This window comes from Mustela erminea, chromosome 10 (genome assembly GCF_009829155.1).
Source record: "Mustela erminea isolate mMusErm1 chromosome 10, mMusErm1.Pri, whole genome shotgun sequence".
NCBI classification, from domain to species: Eukaryota; Metazoa; Chordata; class Mammalia; order Carnivora; family Mustelidae; genus Mustela; species Mustela erminea.
The window spans coordinates 31,308,154-31,332,574 of record NC_045623.1 but is presented as its reverse complement, the minus strand read 5'-3'; the positions used below and the strand labels follow the sequence as shown (position 1 = coordinate 31,332,574).

The 24,421-nt window shown below is 35.6% G+C and overlaps 1 protein-coding gene across 12 annotated transcripts in view; it reads right to left on the bottom strand.

The window, feature by feature from the left end:
- The window catches only part of EVI5 (ecotropic viral integration site 5), a 207,896-nt gene that overhangs the window by 115,954 nt on the left and 67,521 nt on the right, over positions 1 to 24,421 (bottom strand). For all 12 annotated transcript variants that reach the window (XM_032361241.1, XM_032361249.1, XM_032361250.1 and 9 more), the window contains 6 exons: positions 23,582 to 23,656; positions 19,326 to 19,451; positions 17,521 to 17,664; positions 15,946 to 16,035; positions 15,654 to 15,751; positions 6,313 to 6,373 (listed from right to left, as the gene is read on the bottom strand). In XM_032361241.1, the coding sequence (XP_032217132.1) occupies positions 6,313 to 6,373; positions 15,654 to 15,751; positions 15,946 to 16,035; positions 17,521 to 17,664; positions 19,326 to 19,451; positions 23,582 to 23,656 (594 nt within the window). The remainder of the gene's footprint in view (positions 1 to 6,312; positions 6,374 to 15,653; positions 15,752 to 15,945; positions 16,036 to 17,520; positions 17,665 to 19,325; positions 19,452 to 23,581; positions 23,657 to 24,421) is intronic.

The window sequence follows — 24,421 nt, the reverse complement described above, 5'->3', positions numbered from 1 at the left end:
GGGGAAATCATAACTTTATTTAACACAGAGTTCTTTTGGTCTCTCCCCTTCATTCATCCGTTTTAAATGCCTTTATGCCAAGTTTTTCAGTGATAATTTATTAGGTTCTATCTTATTTCCCAGATGTTTTTATTCCTATTTTAGGTGGAATTCCTTTTTCTAAGATATATATTTTTTAAGTTAAATTTATTTATTTTTTAAGATTTTATTTATTAGAGTGAGAGAGAGCGAGCGAGCGAGCGCACAAGCTGGGGGAGTGGCAGCCAGAGGGAGAGGGAGAAGCAGGCTCCCTGCAGAGCAGAGGGAACCTGATGTGGGGCTCAGTCCCAGAACCCTGGGGTCGTCCCAGAACCCTGGGGTCATCCCAGAACCCTGGGGTCATCCCAGGACCCTGAGATCATGACCTGAGCTGAAGACAGTCGCCTAACCAACTGAGCCACTCAAGCACCCTTTTTCTAAGATATTTTGATACATAGGAAAATTGATGACTAAAATCTATCATTTGATTGAATTCTCACTAATTTCTGAGTACCTATCTTTTTAATTACATTTGCCAGAGTAAATGAAGAGTGTTTTCTAAACTTTAAAGTGAAAACCATAAAGAGGAAGAGAGATACTTTAAAAAAAGAGGGAGAGACTTTTGACCTATCAAATTAGAAAAGAGAAAAAAAAATGAGAAAAGGGAAAATGAAGAGCGAGAGCAAAAATGAAATATCTAATGTAAGCAAGGTGTTAGTGGAATGGAAACTCGCTGCCAAAGAGAACATACCCTGGAAATACTCTTTAGGAAATTTACTGAAAAATACTAATATCCTGTAATTCAATAATTCTACTCTTTACAACTAAGAAAACATAAGGTGCCAAAAACCTTATATACAAACATGCTAACTATACGTGCTATTTTTAATGGCGAAAAATGATTAAAAAAAAAAAAAAACCCAGAACTAAATATCCCCAAATAGGAAAATTTCAATTTCTAACAGCTCACTTTATTCTTCCCGTTTTGTTCTTATTCATTTTATGAAATAACCCAAACTCAATAATCTTCCTCACTGAGACAATCCATTGATCCTACCAACTTTCCATTGTCTCTCACTCTGATGTGCTCTCTTCCCGCTTTTTAAAATTTAATTTCCTATCATTACAGATGTTCCATTTCTTTTATCCTCCCCTCTGCCCTCTCTTCCTTAGGAGATAGGATACTTGCCTGATAAAACCACCACTCTGGGTTAACATACTGACAACTCTCTGTCTGCGCCTATGTTGGTAAATATAATTGAAGGAAAATAAAACAATGAAGTTTGTTGAAATTAATTCAGTTTAATTAAATTCAGTTGGACTACTAATCTGCCCTAGCAGCAATAATGTATTTTCTTAGACATGCCTTCTCTCACCCTCTCAAACCCCTAATTCATACTTGTTCCTCTTTCTTCAAATCAGGATCTCTTCACCCCACTGTCACTCTCAAATGACAATCTTGTTTCTGATTTCACTGAAAGAACTGAAGCAGTAAGAACAAAACTTTGCAAACTCCCACAACTACATCTTACCTCTTACCTACATTTTTCCCATATATTTTAGGTTTTCTTTTGTTCTTCTGGATTAACTATCCACACTAGGAGACCTCATCTCCTACTATGGGATAAATCCCACACCGTGCTGACCCTACAATTACCCCCTGCCATTCACACATCACCAGTTTTTCCTACGTGGTTACCACCATGAAAACGTAGTTATTTTTCCCATCTTAATGAAAAGTAAAGAAAAATCAAAATCCCCTTAGTATCATGACCCTCTCTAAGCTACTGTCCCATTTCTCTCTTCTTTATAGCAAATTCCCTGAAAGATATCTATACTCCCTATCTCCATTTTTTTCTAGTTTCAATCAAGTTTTAGTTCCCACTATTTCTCTGCTCTTTTCCAGCTTACCTCCACGCTGACAAATTCAATGATTACTTCTCCATCCTCAACTCACAAGAACACTCCTTAGCACTGACAGAAAAATCCTTCTTTTTCTAAAACTTTTTTCTCATGCCTTTAGGACACTTAGACTTTGTGTTCTGCTTTGCTCTCATCTTTCTAACTTAAATGTTGGCTTATGATCAGACTCAATTCTTGAACTCTCTTCTCTCATCTACACTCATTCCCCAAGTAATGTCATCCACTCTAAAGGCTTTTACTCTCATCATTCTGCCAGTAACTTCCAAATTTATATTTTGAGCCTGCCCTATCTTAAATTCAACTCGGAATATTCAAGAAGCTACTCTGAATATCTCCTTGGCATCTGATTCTTAAATTATCTCAAACTAGGCTCTTGATCCTCATTCCCAAAGCAGAACTTTCTGCAGACTCCCCCATCTCAGGTACTGAGAACTCCGACTTTCTCCCTACTAAAGCCAAAATGCTTAATTCCCATTTCTCTCATACCTCCACAATCAACTTGTCAGCTTTATCTTTAAAGTCTACTTAGAATTCAATCACTTCTAACCACCTCAGTCCAAGCCACCATCATCTATTGCCTGCAGTATTTCATCAGCCTTTATTAGTCTTCCTGTCCCCTGCAATCTACTCTCAACATACCTTCTCCTCCATTGAAAACCCAAATGGTTTTCTAGGTTCAAAGTGAAAATCTTCACATGTTCAACAACAGTAACTCCTGTTACTTTTCTGATCATTTATACTGTCCCATCCACATTGGTTTCCTTCCTATTTCTCCCTGGGCACATTCCTGACTGTAGGTCAGGCACATTCCTACTCTCCGTCCAGATATCTATTTATCTAGCTCGCTCACTTCCTTCAGCTATTTATTCAAAAGTAATCCAGTCAACTTCTCTAAATTTTCAATCCAAACACCACCATTTTACTCTCCCTTTCCAGATGTATTCTTTGCTCTGTTTAACACTTAACCTCATCAAAATATTATATATTTTACTTTTGTGTTTATTGTCTGACTCCCATTCTAAGAATGTAAGCTCCATGAGGGCAGAAATTGGTCTATTTCAGCAAAACGTTTCAAGTGCCTAGAATAGTGTTTGGACATGTAGTAGGTTCTACAAATACCTATTAAGTGGATGACTTGAATAAATTACATTACTGTATCACCTCCATTGGATATTATTATACAGCCACTCACTTTTTATTGAAAGTTTATGATGCCACAGAAAAATGGGCATTTGAATCTTTCTTACATATATTAAGTCTTTTTTGGAAAGCAGTAGTGTATACATTGAAGAGTAGTATGGGTCTTAGAAAAACATAAATCAGATTTCAAATCCTTGACTTTCACCATTTTCTAGCAATGTGACCACTAGCATATTTTTTGAGCTTTTTGAAGCTCAAAAAGACAAGGATAAGAACCCTCTCATAAGGTTATTAAAAGAATAAAAGTAGATGATACATGTAAATGACCCCTTACATATTAAGTGTTAAATAAATGTGTCAATACTAACATTTCATACTGATTGTTAAATGTAACGCCTGGATGACTCATATAACATTTCTCATATTTTCCTTTTTTACACCAGGCAGTGCATACACAAGTGTTTTTGTATTATTCTCTCTTTTTAAGCATCTCTGGAACACTTCATAATTTTTAAATTAAAAAGAAAAATTGAACTTCTGACTAAAAACCAGTGAGAATCTCTAACTCTTCCCATTTGCAGGGCTTAAATCTCTACATCCCAAAGCACAAAATTTAAATATGAATGTTAGATTATCAGCTCAACTGTCAGTCTTAAATAGAATGGGGGAATAAAGGTTTTCTTTAATGATTTGTGAGGTACCCTAATATAAACTAGAATTTTAATTTTTCTTACCTCCTCCCCCTCACCTGAAAAATCAATAGATTGGAAAGGGATACTGAGAAAGTTGTTTCTATTAATAAAATGTAAGATTCTCCATATAAAACAATTATTATCAAAATCTTTCTGTAACACTTTCAGAAAAGGGTTGGAAAATACTTAAAAGTTACACCTTCATTACAGAGCCTCCAGGTATCATTCTTAGACAAAAAGGTCCACAACCCAAAGGTCTTAGAATTTTAAGTAAAAAAAAAAAAAGGAAACTTTATCAGTGGCAGATTTTTTACTTCCACACCAAAACATCAAATAATTTGTTAATCATACCATTTTCCTGTATAAAAAACAGTTTAAGATTATCTCTCTGAAGGCTCTGAGAAGGACTAAGGCAAGAAAGCATTAGTTTAAGAGAGCTCATTCTCTTGTTTTTATAAGGGACCCTGGAAAGAAGGGAAGAGAGTGGGACTAAGGAAGTGGCATTTCCCATTTTAGAGAAAGCCTCCAATAATACATGGCTAACTATCTGTAATGCAGTGGTCATCTGATTATGACTGAGATGAGTTGCCAGGTCCAAGTCAAAAATCAGACATACCCAAGCTTATACAAAGTAAAAAAAAAAAGAAAGTGCAGTCCCACAAAAATGGTCATGGCTTTGCCCTTTTCGGTGGCAGGAGGAGTAAAGAAGGAGATGAAAATGGTTTGAGAATAAGAAAAAACTATGTGGAAACAAAATTTTGTAAAAAGAACAAACTACCTTTGAGATCAGCAAATTTTATTTACCCAATGTGATACTATTTGAACTTTCACTCTCCCCCACCCCCCAGTTTCATTTCTATAAACACTTTGGGCCATCTGTTTTTTCCCAAGACACATGGAGCTGGCATTCAGAAGGATTCTGTGAGGTATATTAACCATAAATTTCTCCCAAAACTGGTTTGAGAAAAACTGCAAATACAAGCTAAATTGTGCTAAAGATCTTTCTGAAAAGGCCTCTTGGTATTCCTACTCTTCGTGTGATTTAATTTTAGAAGAAACTTCTTTAAGAGCAAAGATTGTTCATAGAACTGTGATTTTTTTTTTTTTGACATAGCATGGTGAAATGAACAGGATGGCTTCCCATCCTCAGATTCTTGATTTGTAGTTCCGAATATTCGTGGTATGCGATAACCCATACTCTCTCCCCACTCATCAGGATGACGTACTTTTCTACTTTCAGTAGGTTGAAGTGGAGGGTATGATTTAATGTTACTCTTACTCATGGTACCTAAAAGAAAAGCAAATAGTAGAGCAGCAGTTGGGTGACATATTTTTTAAAAAGGAGGGACAAATATCCACAAGGTCTTTTCTTTCTCTCTGAAAAATGTAGAAGTATCTATTTTCATTTAATAGGGAATACTGATAGAAATGAAAATAAAGCATCTAGAAAAAGGAAATGGATGAGAGAGAGGTCACATAGAAACAAAGGAGAGGTTTCTCTGAGGAGGCTTGAGGCTTTTGAAAAGGACCATGGCAAGAAAGAATACCAATTTCATAAAACTCATTCCCTTACTTGTAAAAAGGGCCTGTAGATGTGAGTAGTGAAGAGGTACTTTATAGCAAAAGTGATTAAGTCACGGCTAAATAATCATAAGTAAGGTGGTCATCTAATGTCTTGCCAGGTTCAAGTCAAAACTCAGACACATCCAAATGCAGAGTTTTAAAAAAAGGGGGAGAGTCACTCAAAATCTGTTCCTTTATGTTTTTTGTGGGGTTTTTTTTGTTGGTTTTTTTTTTGGAAGGGGGAGATTACAGACAAAGAGATAAGAAATTGCATCAGCGAGTCACTGAGTTTCTTCACTAACTCCTGCTTCTACTCATTATCTCCATCCTGAAATGTCAACATAAAACCTATAGAACTTTCCTTAACTTCCAGCTGAATAATGTCAAAGATCCTCAACTTAAGAACTTCTGACCTACAGGGGATACAAATAAAAATTTTAAGGTATACATAGGAATTTATATATCCCTCAAAATTGGCAATATACCTGGTTCCTATGGAGAGTTCAAAAGCATAACCTTTGCTTAGAGATTAGAAAATTGAATTAGTCCAAGTTTCCTGAAGCTCTAAGACAGCCGTAATTAGTTCTAGTGCAATGATTTGCTCTATTTGGTGTACCTCAGACTACACGGCTGCTAGTCTATGTACATTATAGATAGACTTCTCCGTATTTTTAAAAACATGCTTAAATGAAGTGGTCATTATCTTCCCCGTAGAAGTATTTTCTCTTGACGACCCACCAACAAATCTAGAAACAGCTGTTCTCACACTAGAATGAAAACCACTTGTTGCATTATTCTGGATTTTGAAATGTCTATTTTTAACTATAACATAGTGGGATGATAAATAAATTCATCAGTAAGTAATAAAAAACATCGCTGTTAAATGTGTTACAGGAAATAGATATACCAACATAACCAAATGACTGACTTTAATAAGTGCATGTTTGGCACTTTAAAAAAGTCCTGAGATGCTTACTTTAATTTCAACTTGCTCTTCCATTTCTTTAGTTTTTATTGTAGTGTATTCCTTTTCAAGCCTAAGAAGAAAAAAAAATTAACGATATGTTTTTATTTAGTTACTAAATTATAAAATTTTAACCTATTTATTAATACAAAATATAATTCCAGTAGGTACCCCCAACTTATAAATTGAGATACTTGATATTAGAAAAATAATCTGAATAATTACATGAATTCTTACCTAAAAAACTATTTCACAAATAACAAAAATGAGAACCACACACAAATAAACTTTAGAAAGTAAAATATATAAGGCATTTAAGAACTGAGTATACAGATTCTACTTAGCCCTAAACTTATAAAAAGAACTATCATTCTTCCTCAGATTAAAATACAATGGTTAAAATCCACTTTAAAAAAAAAAAGTACTAAAAATGGTATTAAAGTTATAATGGGGAACAATTCTTTTTTAAAGATTTTATTTATGTATTTGAGAAAGTGAGACAGAACAAGTAGGAGGAGCAGCATATGAAGAGGGAGAAGCAGGCTCCCCAATGAGCAGTGAGCTTAATGTGGGGCTTAATCCCAGGACCCTGAAATCATGACCTGAGTCAAAGGCAGGCATTTAACTGACTGAGCCACCCGGGTGTCCCGGAACAGCTCTTTCCAATAAAAGGATTCCTGAACATAGAAAAAATGAAGCAAATAAAAAATCACCATGAAAAAATAGTGATAATAAAAATAAATTAAATAAATTAAAAATCACCATTAGAATTCCCCCATAAGCAAGAAAACCCCCCATAGGCAAGGAAAACCAATGGAAGCTAAAATTATTAGGTAAAAAGTGTAAGCACAATCTTAAAGTATCTCTCAAAATATTTAGATATTACCAAGGGAAAAACAGTAGATTTGTACTACAGTATCTTGACAACCTGAGCTAACTGATCAAGGTTAATACTACTAATAATACATGTTGATATCAAGCACCCCTTGTTAAGATGTACTGAGAAGGGTACCTCACCTCCATGATATCCTTCCCAAGAATGTATATCCTCAATCTAATCAAGAGAAATCATCAAACTCAAATCAGCAAACCCACTGACTGGCTCACTTCAGAAATATCAAGGTCATGAAAGATAAAACTGAAGAACTGAAGAACTGTCACTAACTATAGAAGAGTAAGAAATGACAAATGCAATGTACTACATTTATACTACTGTAAGTATAAAATTATCTTTACAAAAATTTATAGGCCATAGAAAATTTATTCCCATCAAGTTATTTTTAGATCTTACTCTGGGCCAAAAGTGTTAATAACAAGTTTAACTACTCCTAATACTAAAAACCTAGGCCCCGAAAACTTAGAGCTTTCAAAAATCAAATTCTCCCTCAAAAGAGAAAAGCCTATTATTTACCATATATAAAATTTAACTCACAATAACTTTTTTTACTGTGATAAAATACACATAGCAAAATTTACCATCAAAATGTAGCCATTTTTAGCTACACAGTTCAGTGGTATTAAATACATTTATAATGTTGTATAGCCATCACCATCATGCGCATTGTTCTGTTTTTTCATCAACTGAAATTCTATACCCTTAAATAAGAAAACCCATTCCTCTCACCAGGTCCTGGCAACAACCATTTTACATTCTGTCTCTATAATTCTGACATTAAGTATATCATATATATGGAATCACACAGTATTTGTACCATTGTGAGTAGCTTATTTTACCCAGCTTAAAGCCCCCAGGTTCATCTATATTATACCTATGTTGAGCATCTTTTTATGTGCTTATTGTCATTTGTATTTCTTCTTTGGAGAAATGTCTATTCAAGTCCTTTGCCAATTTTTGAATCCACTTGTATTTTTTGCTGCTGAGTTTTAGGAGTTCTCAGTACACTGTGAATATTAATCATTCATCCAATACATGCTTTGCAAGTATCTTCTCCCACTTTTGAGAGGGTCTTTGGATGTGCAAATTTTTAAAATTTTCATAAAGTTCAATTTGTCTATTTTGTCTTTTGTTACTTGAACCTTTAGTGTCAAATCCAAAAAGTCATTGTCAAATCTAATTCTAAGCTTTTTGTCCAATGTTTTCATGAGTTTTACTGTTTTAGTTCTTATATTTAAATGTTTGATCCATTCTGACTTATATTGTGCATATGATATTAAAAAAGGGTCCAACTTTGGTTTTCTGCATGTGAATATCCAGTTTTCCCAACATCATTTGTGAAAAGACAGACCTTTCCCTACTGAATGGTCTCAGCACCCTTGTCAAAAATCATCTTGGGAGATTTCTTGGGAGTGCTATTCTATTCCATTGGTCTAGATGTCTATCTTTATCCTAGTACCCTGTTTTGATTATGATAGCTTGGAAATCGGGAAGTATGAGTCCTCCAGCTTTCTGGTTCTTTGTCAAGATGGTTTTAGCTATTTGGGTCCTTTCAGTTTACTAATGAAGTTTAGGATGGAGTTTTCTATTTCTGCAAAAAATATCATTTTAAGAGAGACTTCATTTTACTCCATAGATCATATTGGGTAATACTGATGTGTTAACAATATTATATTGTCTTCCAATCAATGAACACAGAATATGCTTTCATTTATGTCTTCTTTAATATCTTTCAGAAATGTCTGCAGTTTTCATTGTATACATCTTTCACTTCCTTGGTTAATTCTCCATATTTTATTCTTTTTGATGCTATTGTAAATGGAATAGTTTTCTTAATTTCTTCTATGTTAATCATTGTTAAGGTATAGAAATGCAACAAACTTTTTGTGGGTTGACTTTGTAACCTACTTCATTAGCTATTTTTTGTAGAAGGGTTTTTCTACATAAAAGATCATGCTGTCTCTCAACTGAGATAATCTTAATTTTTCTTTTCCAATTTGGACTTTTATTTCTTTTCCTCTTTATTTCTTTTGCTACTTCCAATACTACGTTGAACAGAAATGGCAATTACCAGAATTCTGCATTTATCAAAAACAATCTGCATATAAGTGGATGAGTGCAGTTCAAATCCATGTTGTTCAAGGGTTAATATTCTTTTCCTTTGGGGCATACTTTTCTTTTTTTCCATATGCCTGTGATATTTGTTAAAAACTAGACATTTGGGGGCGCCTGGGTGGCTCAGTGGGTTAAAGCTTCTGCCTTCAGCTCAGGTCATGATCCCAGGGTCCTGGATCAAGCCCCCATCGGGCTCGCTGCTCAGCAGGGAGCCTGCTTCCCCCCTCCCCCTGCCTGCCTCTCTGCCTACTTATGATCTCTGCCTGTCAAATAAATAAAATGTTAGAAAAAAACAAACTAAACATTTGAAACTAGTAATGTAATAACTCGAAAAATCAGTCTCCCCTCTCCTCAGAGCTCACTGTTTTTTGTTACTGATTTTGTCTTGTTGATTGTTATAGGCTACATTTGTGCTGAAGATGAACCTGATAGTTCAGGTTCTGAGCTGTAAACTGTCTCGAGACTTTTCTGAGACTTTCCCTGGGCACGCACAGTCACTTTCTCATTTCCCTCAAATACGCAGTTTTTTTGAATGTTCCAGTCTTTCCTGTCCATCTCCCAAAAGGGCAAAAAAAGAAAAATAAAGGGAAGAGAAAGGATGATGTCTTTTAAATCTCTTGGCAGTCATGTCAGCTGGAGGAAGAGGGGACTTGCAACAATGGGGAGTGGTGCAACACCAATGGCTGCTCACTTCCTTGCACCTATGATCAGGAATAGCACAGCAATCACTGATCAGAGCACACAGATCCCTGATATCTACAAGACAAGGTCATTTTTGCCCACCCTGGTTCCCACAACTGCATGAAGGTTGCTCAAGAAATACTAGCACAGCTGCCTACCATGAGGCTGAAGGGTAGAGGATAGTGCTAAGGGGTGCTAATGTGCTAAGAGTTAAAACCAAATTAACCACAATTCACCATCGAAGGCTTCCTCTAAAAGTTCAAAGGTTTATAGTAAGCCCCAGGGTTCCAAAACAGTCCCATCAGATTCTGCTACTGCAATTGTTTTTTTGGTGGAAGACAGATTCCTGGTGCCCTCTACTCCATCTTCCCACAATCCTCCCTCAAATTTGACTTTTTAATGCAAGTTGTTATGCCCACTTGGAGGCTAAGAAAGATTAAGAAACTTGCCTAAGGTCACACCCTTGACTGCTGTACTACTCTGTCTCTTACTTTAGTATACCTACAAGGATAGCACATCCTAAAACGTTTATAGAAGACTCTAAAGAGGTACAAAATGTTTTGAACAATGGCTACACTGCTGGAAGTTTACAGTCTTCACTAGTGCCTACTTTGAAGTGAATATTTTGTTATGTGTAGGTGATAAATGTTATTACTCACTCATATGCCTAAAACAAAACACTAGAAATCATCAATTAATCCTTGCTTTCCAATTCAGTCACCAACCACATTCAACTTTCTTAACAATGCTCTAAAATATATTATTCCTCCTTCAACTGCACTGATAGAGTTTTTGAGAAGTTTTACACCTACAAAATAAGTAAAAAGAGTATAGAGTTCCCATATACCTTGTCCCCAGTTTCTCCTATGTTTAACATTTTACATTAGTATAGTACATTTGTTAACAATTAATAAACTAATATTGATACACTGTTAACAAAAGTCCATACTAAATTCATATCTCTACATATTTGTCTAATGTCCTTTTCCTATTCTAGGGTTCCATCCAGGGAATCACATTACATTAAGTTGCCACGTTGTCTTAGGCTCCTCTTGGCTGTGATAATTTCTAAGACTTTCCAGGTTTTTGATGACCTTGATTGTTTGAGGAGTACTGATCAGGTATTTTGAAGAATATTCCTCAGTTGGGATTTCTCTTATGTTTGTTTGTGACTGTATTGAGGTTATGGGTTTGGAGGAAGACCACAGAAGTCAGTCCCATTTTCATTTGATCATGTGTATCAAGGGTAAAAATTATCACCAGGATATCACTATTGATATATTGACCTTGACCAGTGGGCCAAGGTGTGCTTATAAGGTTTCTACAAAGTGACTTCAAAGTAGCTATAGAGCTACACCATTCTTTTATTGGCAGCATTTTTAGGTCTTCATTATACCTTGCCTTAATTACCAGAGGATACTCATAATTGTTCTCTCTGCTGTCAGTTTCATAATTCAATCTTTTCTGCACACTACTGTCAGGATGACATTTTTACAATGTTGAATTTGGATCATGCCACTCCCAGAGGCCAACTGCTTCAGTGTCTATCCATTACCTTCAGGCTGCATTTTAAAGGCTTACTAAAAGAAATCAAGGCTCTTTGGAGAAATGATTTGCCCCTGTGCAAAAGCAGGTAAGGCATAAGATGATCCTAGAGCTTTTTGTTATCTTAAAATAAGGAAATTCTCAAAGAATCATGGTGACATGTCAAAAGGACAAAACAGTCAGCTTGAAAGGACTCCTACTGGACAAAGCAGGGACAATTGGAAAGTAATGAATTATAATTCACCAAATAAAAAAAGAGCCTACAAATTCACACTTATATAAATAAATGAATAAATATATTAGCAAAAAGGAAAAGCTCTTCCTTACAGTAGAATACCAATTAATAAAGAAGGAATGAGACAATGAGAAAATCATAAGTGGATGTAAATCTGGTGAGGGAAGGTGTGGTAAGGAACAAGATATTATATAATCTCAAAGCATCTGGAAACTAACAATAATAGACAAAGTAATAATGTTACAGTAGTTAAGCATGGCAGACATCATCTTATTAATCCAGTGATTATAGAGATATCATCATCAATTCTGAGATTAACCAGCGGTACATACCTACTGCATGGTTAATTGAGAAGATACATCATTGGTGTACCTGCCAAAAATGTACAACCTAAATCTACTCACGAGGCAATGTCAGAAAAACCCAAACTACAGGATCTTCCACAAAATAACTAGCTTATACTCTTCAAATATATCAAGACATACAAGAAGAGTGGAGGGAGTACTTGATATTAAAGGAGATTGATCTGACACAATTAATGCAATACATGATCCTGGAGTACTTAGAGTGGATCCAAAACCCAGGAGGTGAGGGGTAGGGAGTGGACAAAGAGAGGATTCGGAGAGGGTCTGAAAGTAGATGAAGTAAATGACAAAATATTAATGTTGAATCACTATATTGCATACCTGGAACTAACACTATGTGTTAACTATATCAGAATTAAAACTTTAGGGGTGCCTGGGTGGCTCAGTGGGTTAAAGCCTCTGCCTTCGGCTCAGGTCATGATCCCAGAGTCCTGGGATCGAGTCCCGCATCGGGCTCTCTGCTTGGCAGGGAGCCTGCTTCCTCCTCTCTCTCTGCCTACTTGTGATCTCTGTCAAATAAATAAATAAAATCTTAAAAAAAAAAAAAAAAGAATTGAAACTTTAAAAAGATGACTATTAACTGTTTAATCTGATGATATATGGATATTTGTGGATATTTATTATTCCAGTGTCTCTCTGTATATTTAAAAAATGTCCTGAATGGAAAAAAAAAATAGCAGATGGAATATGATGTGGAGCTAATGAGTAAACTATTCTTTCCTTCACAACTGAATTTCATAAAAGAAGAATGAAATGCTATGTTGAGGTAGGTTTTATTTTGTTGTTTTTAAGTCAGAACTCAAAAATACCTTTGTACACTGAAGAAAATGAAACAGAAAGAAGGGATGAAGATAGAAGTAGAAACAGCTAGTATAGGAAAGACCTGCAAGAGATGGAAATAACATCCTGAATTAACCCTGTAAAGGCATAGATATACTATATTCTGAAAAGGGAAAAAAAGAAATATGGCTAACTCTGTAAGCTGGAAGTCACAGGAGAAGTTCAGAGTGCTTGAAAAATGATGGCTGATGAATTAAGAAGCAAAATAACAAAAAAATAAAAATTAAAAAAAAATAACCTGTCGAAGAGTTAGATAGGGCAAAATGGGACAGAATCTGGGAAAAATGACAAAGTTTAAAATAATCACCATGGGGAATGGGAGAATTAACCAAGGTCAATAAAAATATACATGAAGTGGCAATGGAGATAGAACTTAATGCCAGCAATATGTTTATGCAATTTTCTCCAACACCTGGCTACATGAACACAGGGTGCAAGACATCAGACAAGGTATACTTATTTGGATCAGAGGAAGGTTATTTAACACCAGAGTAGAGATCATAAACTGGAACAGAGACATTGTATGAGAATGAAAGTGAAAGAACTAGAGAGTCATAAGTTTGAAAAGTAAATAGAATAACTAAAATTTCAGAAATGGGATTATACTGGTGATAAATAAAATCCAAAAGGAAAATCAGTTATGTTGTTCTCTGTACTTGAAGTGAAGTAAATTCTTTTTTTGGCTAGTGTGATTTAAATGTGGTTTTACCAAGAGCTGGAAGTTGACATGGCTCCTAAAAGTTTTATCAATTATAGAACAGAATTGCTTTTTGGTCAATAATGTCTCAAAATCATAGTGTAATGTAATTTTAAAAGTTCAAAAGTAATTCATTAATAATAGTGAAAGCCCATAAATTGGCTTGCTTTTGCAAATTAGAACTAATTTTATTTATTTATTTTTAAGATTCTATTTATTTATTTGAAAGAGAGATAGAAAGCAAGCACAAGAAGGGAGGAGGATCAGAGGAAGAAGCAAACTCCCTGCTGAGCAGAGAGCCTGATTCAGGGCACAACCCCAGGACCCCAAGATCAGGAGCTGAGCCAGAGGCAGACGCTTAACCTCAGAATGAGCCACCCAGGTCCTGCTAGAGCTAATTTTAATAACATAATTATCACTCATATTCTAATATACTTCTCTTGGGTAGGAACATCCATGGGGATATGTGTTATACTTGATTGGAATTTTATGTTACAAGCAGTGAAGATATTGAGAAATGTTAGCATATAGTATTGCTATCATTTTAAAGTATCTTGTACCACAGAAAGTATTGTCAGGAATGGTAATTATGACCTCTGGCTAAGATTTGTTTAAATACTGGAAACTGGAGGAATAAGAGCTGTCATTCTTAATACCTTTATCACATTTCAAGAAATTAATCTTTGGGGGCCGAGATTGGTTACCTTGAACTTCCATTAAATATCACAAAACAAACTGAGTGTTGCTGGGGGGAGGGGGTTTGGGAGAAGGGGGTGGGATTATGGACATTGGGGAGGGTATGTGCTTTGGTGAGTGCTGTGAAGTGTGTAAACCTGGTGATTCACAGACCTGTACCCCTGGGGATAGAGTATTATGCCTCCATCAGAAAGGATGAATACCCAACTTTTGTAGCAACATGGACGGGACTGGAAGAGATTATGCTGAGTGAAATAAGTCAAGCAGAGAGAGTCAATTATCATATGGTTTCACTTATTTGTGGAGCATAACAAATAGCATGGAGGACATGGGGACTTAGAGTGGAGAAGGGAGTTGGGGGAAATTGGAAGGGGAGGTGAACCATGAGAGACTATGGACTCTGAAAAACAATCTGAGGGTTTTGAAGGGACGGGGGGTGGGAGGTTGGGGTACCAGGTGGTGGGTATTATAGAGGGCACGGATTGCATGGAGCACAGGGTGTGGTGCAAAAATAATGAATACTGTTATGCTGGAAATTAAAAAATAAATAAATAAATAAATAAATGAATAAATAAATAAATAAATATAAGGGAAAAAAAAAAATATGTATCAAGAAAAGTTTCATTAGAAAATAATACACAGGGGCACCTGGGTGGCTCAGTGGGTTAAAGCCTCTGCCTTCATGGTCCCAGGGTCCTGAGATCGAGCCCCACATCGGGCTCTCGGCTCAGTGGGGAGCCTGATTCCTCCTCTCTCTCTGCCTGCCTCTCTGCCTACTTGTGATCTCTGTCTGTCAAATAAATAAATAAAATCTTTTTAAAAGAAAAGAAAATAATACACAATAAAATAAAAACTTAAACTTTCAATCTATGCTTCATGCCCATCTTGTTGGTTAGGCTAATCCTGAACTTAAGTGACACTCTGGGGCTGAGCAGAAAACAATGTCAGTGAAGTTGGATCACACCACAGAAGTGGTTTTCAAAATAACAGCACAATCACAGCTATACATTTACCAGGTGCCTAATTCCAGTCAATGTAGAATGGGAAAGGGAAGTTTCACAGGTAATACATAATGGTCCCAAGCACTACTACTAAGAGATGTATGAAATTCCAACATTAAATTTATGTTATATTGAAACCAGTACCACCAAATAAAGTTCTACTGTTCTATAAACTGAGGCAAAGTACTGCACTTATCACTAGACTATTTTGATACTTCTATTTATTCTCCTATATGCTTCAACAAATAACCATGACTAAACACCAGAATTACAAAATACTTACTTTTTCATTTTTTTTGAGTTATATTTGACTTGGTAAGCTGCCTGGATTAATTTGTCTGGACCACCATCAAACTGATGTGGAATGACCTTCTGAAAGTGCTAATAAAACACAATCAAAGAAAAGTACAAGAACCACTTAGTGTTTTAGTTATTATTAACTATAAACTTATTTATATAACCATAAATTTACATAAATACATAAAGTTATTTATATAATTATAAACTTAATTATTTATTATTAACTAATTAACAGTAAAATCTGAAGACACTCAAGGAATCATGAACTGACCTACCTGTAACATCCCTTCCATGTCAAGTTGCATCAGTTCTGCCTGATTCATCTGAAGAAGTGCTAATCCTACTCGAAACACTATTTCTAAACCCTGTGGAAACACATTTTTATAAAACCAAATTTATTTTACTCTTCCATTGACAAAAATTAATCATTCAAAAGAATACTAAGGTAAACATTTAGGGATCTTACTAGAAACTGGCAAACTTTTTTGTAAAGAGTCAGATAGCAAATATTAAAGGCTTTGTGGATTATGTGGTTACCGTCATTAAACATCCAACTAAGACCAAAAGCAGACAGAGATAACACAACAAATCAGCATGGCTATGTTCCAAGAAAACTACAAAAATAAGTGAAAGGACGGATTTGGTACCTGAACCAGATGGTCATTACACAAATCACAGTTTGCTGGCTCCAAACTAATTTAACTAGGTAATATAAACTAATCCTCCCAAGATATAATTAACAAAATTAACAGTGGGTTTGATTAAGATGTTCTATTTATGTATTTATTTATTTATTTATTTATTTATTTATTTATTTTTTAAGATTTTATTTTATTTATTTGACAGAGAGAGATCACAAGTAGGCAGAGAGGCAGGCAGAGAGAGAGAGGAGGAAGCAGGGTCCCTGCTGAGCAGAGAGCCCGATGTGGGACTCGATTCCAGGATCCTGAGATCATGACCTGAGCCGAAGGCAGCAGCTTAACCCACTGAGCCACCCAGGTGCCCTACTTATTTATTTTTAAGTAAGCTCTACAACCCTAAGATCAAGAGTCACATGCTCTCCTGGCGGAGCCAGCCAGCCATTATTAGTAATAATTAATAACACTTTCAAATGCTATCTACTGTTTGTCACCTAACCTTACTTGCCTACCTTCTCATCCAAAATACAGAAAAAAAGACAAAGGATGATCACAACATGACAATGACAATTAAAAGGACTACCTGCAATATAATTAAGTAGAAGAAATTTAATTATATTCCATACTTCTTGCTCTTTCGGTAACAGATGCAGAGCAATAATATTAGCTGTAAGGCAAATTTTACTTTTCACTAATTCTCACTGAATCAATCAGGAGGTGATACAGATGCTTAAGAGTGTAGGCTCCAGGGATGCCTGGGTGGCTCAGTGGGTTAAGGCCTCTGCAGAGGTGCTCAGGTAATGATCTCAGGGTCCTGGGATCAACCCCCACATTGGGCTCTCTGCTTGGAGGGGAGCCTGCTTCCCTTCCTCTCTCTCTGCCTGCCTCTCTGCCTACTTGTGATCTCTGTCTGTCAAAAAAAAAAAAAGTGTAAGCTCCAGGTTTTGACTGCCTGTATTTGAACAATGGTTACTACACTATTTACGTGCTGTGTGTCCACAGACAAGCTACTCAACCTTCCTCTAAGTCTCAGCTTCCTCATTTTTCATCTATTAAATGTATTAACAGTACTTGATAGCGTTGTTACAGGTTTAAAGGAGAATATCCATTAAGTAGTTTAGTATGGAACACATGGATTTCCTTTATTGCTCTCCTCACTGCCCTGCACTATGATTCCTTTTATTCCTTTGCTCAGCCTAACCATTAGCTTACCTCAGACATAAAGATATCAAATATCCTTGTTGCAATTGGTAATGGAAAAGTCGTAAGAAAGATTGTTAGAAACCAGGATGATGCATACATTGAGGTATGAAAACTCTGAGACTGAAAATGCACAAAGAGCTCTGAAAGATGCTCCTAAAGAGAAGAAAAGAATTAATTAAAACACAGTAAAATTGACCATTTTAAACCAGATTACTGTGTACACTAGATAAGCCTATACCAAACACGAAGATAAGGCATCACCTGGAAAAGTTAAGATGCAGAAATTGATACATTCAGGATGATTGTTAGTATCAGGGGAAGGGAAGGGGAGTTAGAACTTAGTCTGTACCTGTAACATTTATTAATAAAAATAACAAAACAAGTAAATAAAACTTTAATATTTGTTTGATCATGTTGGTAGGAACATAGGTGTCTGTATTTTCAATACTTTTCTGTAAACTATAATTATTCCAAAAAAAATTTTAAAGGAAGGAAATGCTATGCTCAAATACTTTCAGGTACTATCTACTTACCTTTGATTACCTATCCTTACCCTCCTACCCTCTCACCTAAGATACAGATGCTTCCTCAATTCTAGAAATTCAAAACAAAAATGACACATTAACTGAAGAGAAACCAAGAGAGATTAAGGTTGGTTAAAAACAAGCCTACATGGCTTGGGTTATGTTGGCAAGCCTACATTGCCTGGGTAGCTCAGGTCAGGTCTGAACTCCCCGTCCCACAATGAGCTCCCTGCTGCGCAGGGAGTCTGCTTCTCCCTTTCCCTCTACTCCTCCCCACTCCTCATGCGCACTCGCGCTGTCTCAGATAAGTAAATAAAATCTTTTTTAAAAAATCCTACCATTTCAGAAAGAAAAATTTAACTAAGAATAATCTCAAGACCTACTTTGTCATTTTCTTTAAAATGTGCCAATATTTTTCATATCCCTTTTTTCCCCCCGACAAATACGGAAGTAAGGATTTTGAAATTCTTATAGGTAAGGCTCCCCCGGGAAAGGAGACTTGTAAAACGTAAAAAGCTCTTAGGTCAGCTGAATCATTAACCCAAATTCTTAAAGTTCTGCTTATCTAACTGAAATTTAAGTAAATGAAAATATTTATACCATTATATTACCAGATAATAGAGTAAGCTAATTTATACAATATATATGTATTAGTTAATAATATATATATATCTTAGTCTACTACATATATATGTAAATTAACTCCAGAAAGGCAAAATATTTCAAAAATATTTTTCACTTGATTTTGATTCCTCTCCTCCAGTTCTATACACCATCACACAGTCACTAAACTCTCGGTCTTAAACTAGCAACATAAAAGCCTTATTTTAAGAAAAGATTACAGGCTAGCAAAAGAGTGAGATAAAAAGGGAAAGGCAGGAGAAATGACTGAAAGAACCTGAACAGACAAGTCTCAAAGGAAATTAAGGGATGTCAGTGTCATGTCATGAGCTCCTACGACAGCACAGTCTACATAACAATAGAATACAATAGGGCATAAAAAGGAAATTCATGCATTTAGGCAATGTGGTTTTGATAGATTTGGCACAAATGCTTAAAGCCTGAATATGAAAACTGCAGTCAAGTTCCAGACTGTGATCTACTTGCAAACAGCATCTAACTAGAAAGTAGACCTATTGTGTTAACCAATCAACAAATGATCACATGATTAAAACACTAATTTTTCAATTGCTATAATGCTTTTAACATTAAATTTGCTTAGTTGTCACTCAAACCAAGATGATGCAAATATAAAGGCAATACGTCTTTTTGTTAACACTACAATTTTACCTGTATCATACATTCAAACTGGTACATACAAAGCCCCAATTCTGCCATACTTGGTTTAAAAAGTTCACGAAGTCTATAATCTTGCATTAATTTAACAAATACACAGAAAGCTTCCTCTTCTGGCATCTACATTAGGAGGGGAAAAAAAGGCAAACAGGTTAATGTTCTGTGATACACAAATAAGCTAAATTCTATTTAAACTAAGTACCACTCATCTTTATATAAACACTGTTTTCAGTGTCCATGTGATACAATGTCAAGAACAATGAAGGAGAAATCAAAAGGTTCTAATCTCCCATTCTTAGAATAAGAAGTCAAATAAATCTTATATCCTGTGAGACTAACTGCCTCACTTGCCCAACTCATGAATTCAATCAACCAATATTCATTTAGAGCCAGATACTTCTGTTGTTCTGGGTACAGACCAGTGAACAAAATAAACACTTTACCCTCATGGAACTTGAACATTCTACCGAGGGTAGAGAGACAATACATGTAATAAATCAATTAATATGTAAGCCAGATGGTTTTGAGTGCTACAGAAATAAAACAGAGTAGGGAAACAGGAAATGCTGGAAAATACACTGCTACTTATGTAGGCAAATTAAGGAAAGCCCCTTGATAAGAAAGCACTTGAACAGAATAATGAAGAAATAAGGGAGCAACTGAGGAAAGAGGGAGCAACTAAGGAAAGAACAGTGCTGGGAGAATGAACAACACAAGACCTTGAAGTAGAATCACAACTGGCATGTTCAAGGAACAGCAAATAGGAGACTACTAATTAGGAGGAATTCTATAAGTGGCGGTTAGGTTATGAAGGAGAAATACAGGGAACCAAATTACATAGGGTTTTAGAAGCCACTGAAAGGATGTGGACATTTGCCTTATGTGAGATGTGAAAACTTTCAACAAGCTAGCCCCCTCAAGGTTCTGGAAACCTTATTTCTAAAATTCCTTAGAGATTTACACTATCTCTAACCCCTCCCAACTTGAAAGTATATAATGCGCCACTCCTCATGACCCCAGTGCAACTCTTTCTGCCCATGGGTCCCGTTCCTGTGTTTTAATAAAACCATCTTTTGCACCAAAGACATCTCAAGAATTCTTTCCTGGCCGTTGGCTTTGAATCCAGTTATTTTTCCTACATTATTCATGAGGCACGCTGCCACCTCCCTATGCTTCCTTCCTAACTGTCTATTCCCCATACAGTGTGGAGCTGCCAGAGTGATCCTTTCAAAGCATGAATTAGATCATTTCACTCTACTGCTCAAAATACTCTAGTGGCTTCTCATATCCTCAGTAAAAGCCAAAATCCTTACAAGATCCTACGTTACATGACCCCTTACTACTTCTCTAACCTCTTCTCCTCCCACTATCTTCCCGTTTGCATTCTGCCCCTACCACCCATCATTCTAGTCACAGTGGGAATGAATAAAATTTTTTTGTCTTATAAGAAATTATTCTTTTCGGAACATATCAAAAAAAGTTTCATTCTCTTCCTCCTCTGCAATAGTACTAATATGGGAACTGACAGTATGTTTTAAAAAGTAAGTTGAAGTAATTGAATAAAAGCCCAAAAAGAAAAAAAATCAGTGGGCCATTCTCAAAAAGATTGAAACAATGGTCGTAAAATGAAAAAGTGTGACACCAAGTAAAATATAAATATGAAGAACAATCACCTAGTTGTTTTATAGCCACTCATTTCTTTTAGAATCTGGGCCCTTGAATCTCACATAAATTGCACTACTACATACTTTCTCCATGATGCTGACTTAACAAGAATCCATGCCTTTTGCAAAGGTCTAATGGGGACAAAAATATACCTAATTTTATAGGAGTATTAAAATATACAAAAAGCAGGCACCTAGATGGCTCAGTTGATTAAGAAACTGCCTTCGGCTCAGGTCATGATCCTGGAGTCCTGGGATGGAGTCCCACATGGGGCTCCCTGCTCAGCGGGGAGTCTGCTTCTCCCTCTGACCTCTCCCCTCTCATGTGCTCTCTCTCCCTCTGCCACCCCTCCCCAGCTCTAAATAAACAAACAAATGAACCTTAAAAATATATATATATAATATATATATGTATATATACACACACACACACACACACACACAAAGCATATATCCAGCAATTTTTTTAAGATTTTATTTATTTATTTGACAGAAAGAGTTCACAAGTAGGCAGAGAGGCAGGCAGAGAGAGAGGAAGGGAAGCAGGCTCCTCATTGAAAAGAGAGCCCAACGCAGGGCTCAATCCCAGGACCCTGAGATCACAACCTGAGCTGAAGGCAGAGGCTTTAACCCACTGAGCCATCCAGGTGCCCCCACTTTTAGCTATTTTAAAACAACATGTACTGGGCGCCTGGGTGGCTCAGTGGGTTAATCCTCTGCCTTCGGCTCGGGTCATGATCTCGGGGTCCTGGGATCGAGTCCCACATCGGGCTCTCTGGGCAGCAGGGAGTCTGCTTCCTCCTCTCTCTCTGCCTGCCCCTCTGCCTACTTGTGATCTCTCTCTCTGTTACAGGAAGAAATAAAAAATCTTAAAAAAAAATAAAATAAAATAAAACAACATGTACTAATTACGCTAACTTTGCAAAAAAATTTTTCTCAGACTCCAAGTTGTGTTGCCAAGCTGTTAGAGGCAATACAGCAAAGGGTATAACAGAATAAGCTTCAGAAACAAAGTTGGGGTGCTTTTGAATCTGGCTGAACCATGCTTTCTAGCTTATAACCCTGGGCTAGAAAATTATTACTGTGGTAATGTATTAGCTGCACTGACAATACTAGCTAAGTAAATTCATCACTAAATAAAAGTACCACTACCAGCCTACAGTATCCTGAAGGAAAATGTGATTGCTCCTGAGGATTCCTACAGAGCTAGGTCTGCTGTTATGAGAGTCCTAACTCAGGTATGGTAAAGCTGCTCTTTAAATCCTCAATAGAAATGACTACAGAAAGATTATTTTGGAGCTAATATGAAAGTAAAAGGCATAGAATTATGAAAAAAAAATCACTGGACTGATAATAGAAATGCCTGAGTTCAATAGTAAAAATGCCACCAATATTAATCACAAATTAGGAAAAATCACAATTGTACAAAACCTTTATACCTCGATATTAACAAATCTAGTTTTGTTTTTATTATTTACAATCCAATGTCACCTAGAAATGGACATCTGACATCAGTGTCTCTAACATCAGGTTTTTTGACTCAGAAAAGTAATGTGACAATTACAGAGCTTTAAAACTCGGGCAGAACTGTTGGGAAATTGAAGAAAGTATAAGGGAAGAGTTTCAGATTCCTACTCTGCTTTTATCTACCAAGAAAAGTGATCTTGGGCAAGTCCCTGAACTTTTATTGCATGTCTACTATGTGGCAAACATCATAATAGGTTTTTATATTTATTATCTCAGAAGACCTCACAATGAATCTTAAAATAGACAGTATTACCTAATTAAAGCTCAGAAAGAGATTAAATAATCTAGTCCACATTCAAAGAATTCAGGGCAGTATTGAGATGCAAAAACCAGCACGTATATATATACATGACTCAAATCAAGCTATCTCCAAGGTTTCTCTTCAGATTACATTTTAGTGTGAGAATAATAGAGATATGATGGACTTGAGAAAAAAATTTCAACAAAGGTGAAAAGAAAACACTACTTGCCATTTCCCTTCAAAGACATAAACTGATGACCCTGCCCCTGACTCTGAAAACATCCCACCCAAACCCACTCCAAAATTATTCGCCTGTAATGGAAATATAGGTTATATCTCTGAGACAGTAAGAGTAACTGAGGACCTCTATTTTAGAGCCTATAACAAGATAGGCATAACAAACTCTCAACTCTATGACAACCAAAATTTCTGTGTAAATCTGCAAAGATGTATGATACTAGTAAGATTTTTATACCAACACTTCAGTCATGTCCTCCTTGGTTCGGAAAAGATGAGTTTTTATTAAATACTGACAGATAAGTTAAGATTTAAAAGTAATACAGGCTTTAGTGGAATATTATGGTCCAAATGTAGATACCAAGAAGCTGAAATTTTGTTTAGTAGCAGGATATTATTGTTTATATGTTATTTTCAACACTTAATATTTTAAACGGCAAACTAAATATCCCTATTTAAATTATGCCTAGGGAAAAACTCCCACTATCTAATGCTAAATAAAAACAAGGATGATTTTTAAATTCTCCAATCCAACTTCAATAAAGAACTTAATCAGACATTTAGTACTTGTTCTAACTTACCTGCATAAGCAACAATCCAACTATAAAAGCGCTTCCTTGACAGTAACCAACCTCACGATCCACTAAAGAATAGGCCTAAAAAGTAAAAAATGTTCAGAATACTTTAACATATCTTCCTTCTCTAAAAACCAAAAAATCATGACATAGTGGAGTAAAGACCATTTTTCTTAGAAAAGTTTTTGCTTGCTGTTATACAGGTTATCCTACAATTGTTTATAAAGTAGAAGATTTGTATTTGTTATATAAATTTATAAATATTTATAAATATTATATTAAATATATTTAATTAAATATTTAAATATTTATTAAATAGATAATAGTAAAAATAAATATTTATATTTAATTAAATATTAAATATTTATAAAATATTACATAAATATACAAATATAAAAGTGAATGGTTACATAAAATTTTCTTTTGACAGTTTCCCAATTAGAAATCGACAGCTCCTAAGGACAAGAAAATAAAGGAATTTGTACTCAGTGAAGTAACAAAGTTTAAAAAATGTTTATCTGAGATAAAACCAGAGTAAAATTATGGTAAAGCAATGGAAAAACTGAAATGGTTTAAGAAGAAATTAGTATTTTGCAGAGGTAGTTGAAAGGGAAAGGATTATGAGAAGAAAAAAGGCAATATTGAAAGAAAAAATTACAATGGCAAACACTTTTAAGGGCTAAGAAATTTTAACAGTGCTGGCCATAGTAAGCAGAAAATTTTGTTCTGGATTGTAAAACTCACAGAAGATAAATTATCTATTTTCACAGATGATCTTTCTACGGTGTATAGTGATTTACAGGTTATTTGATTTCAAGCAACTAGTACTAAGTAAAGTGATGGATT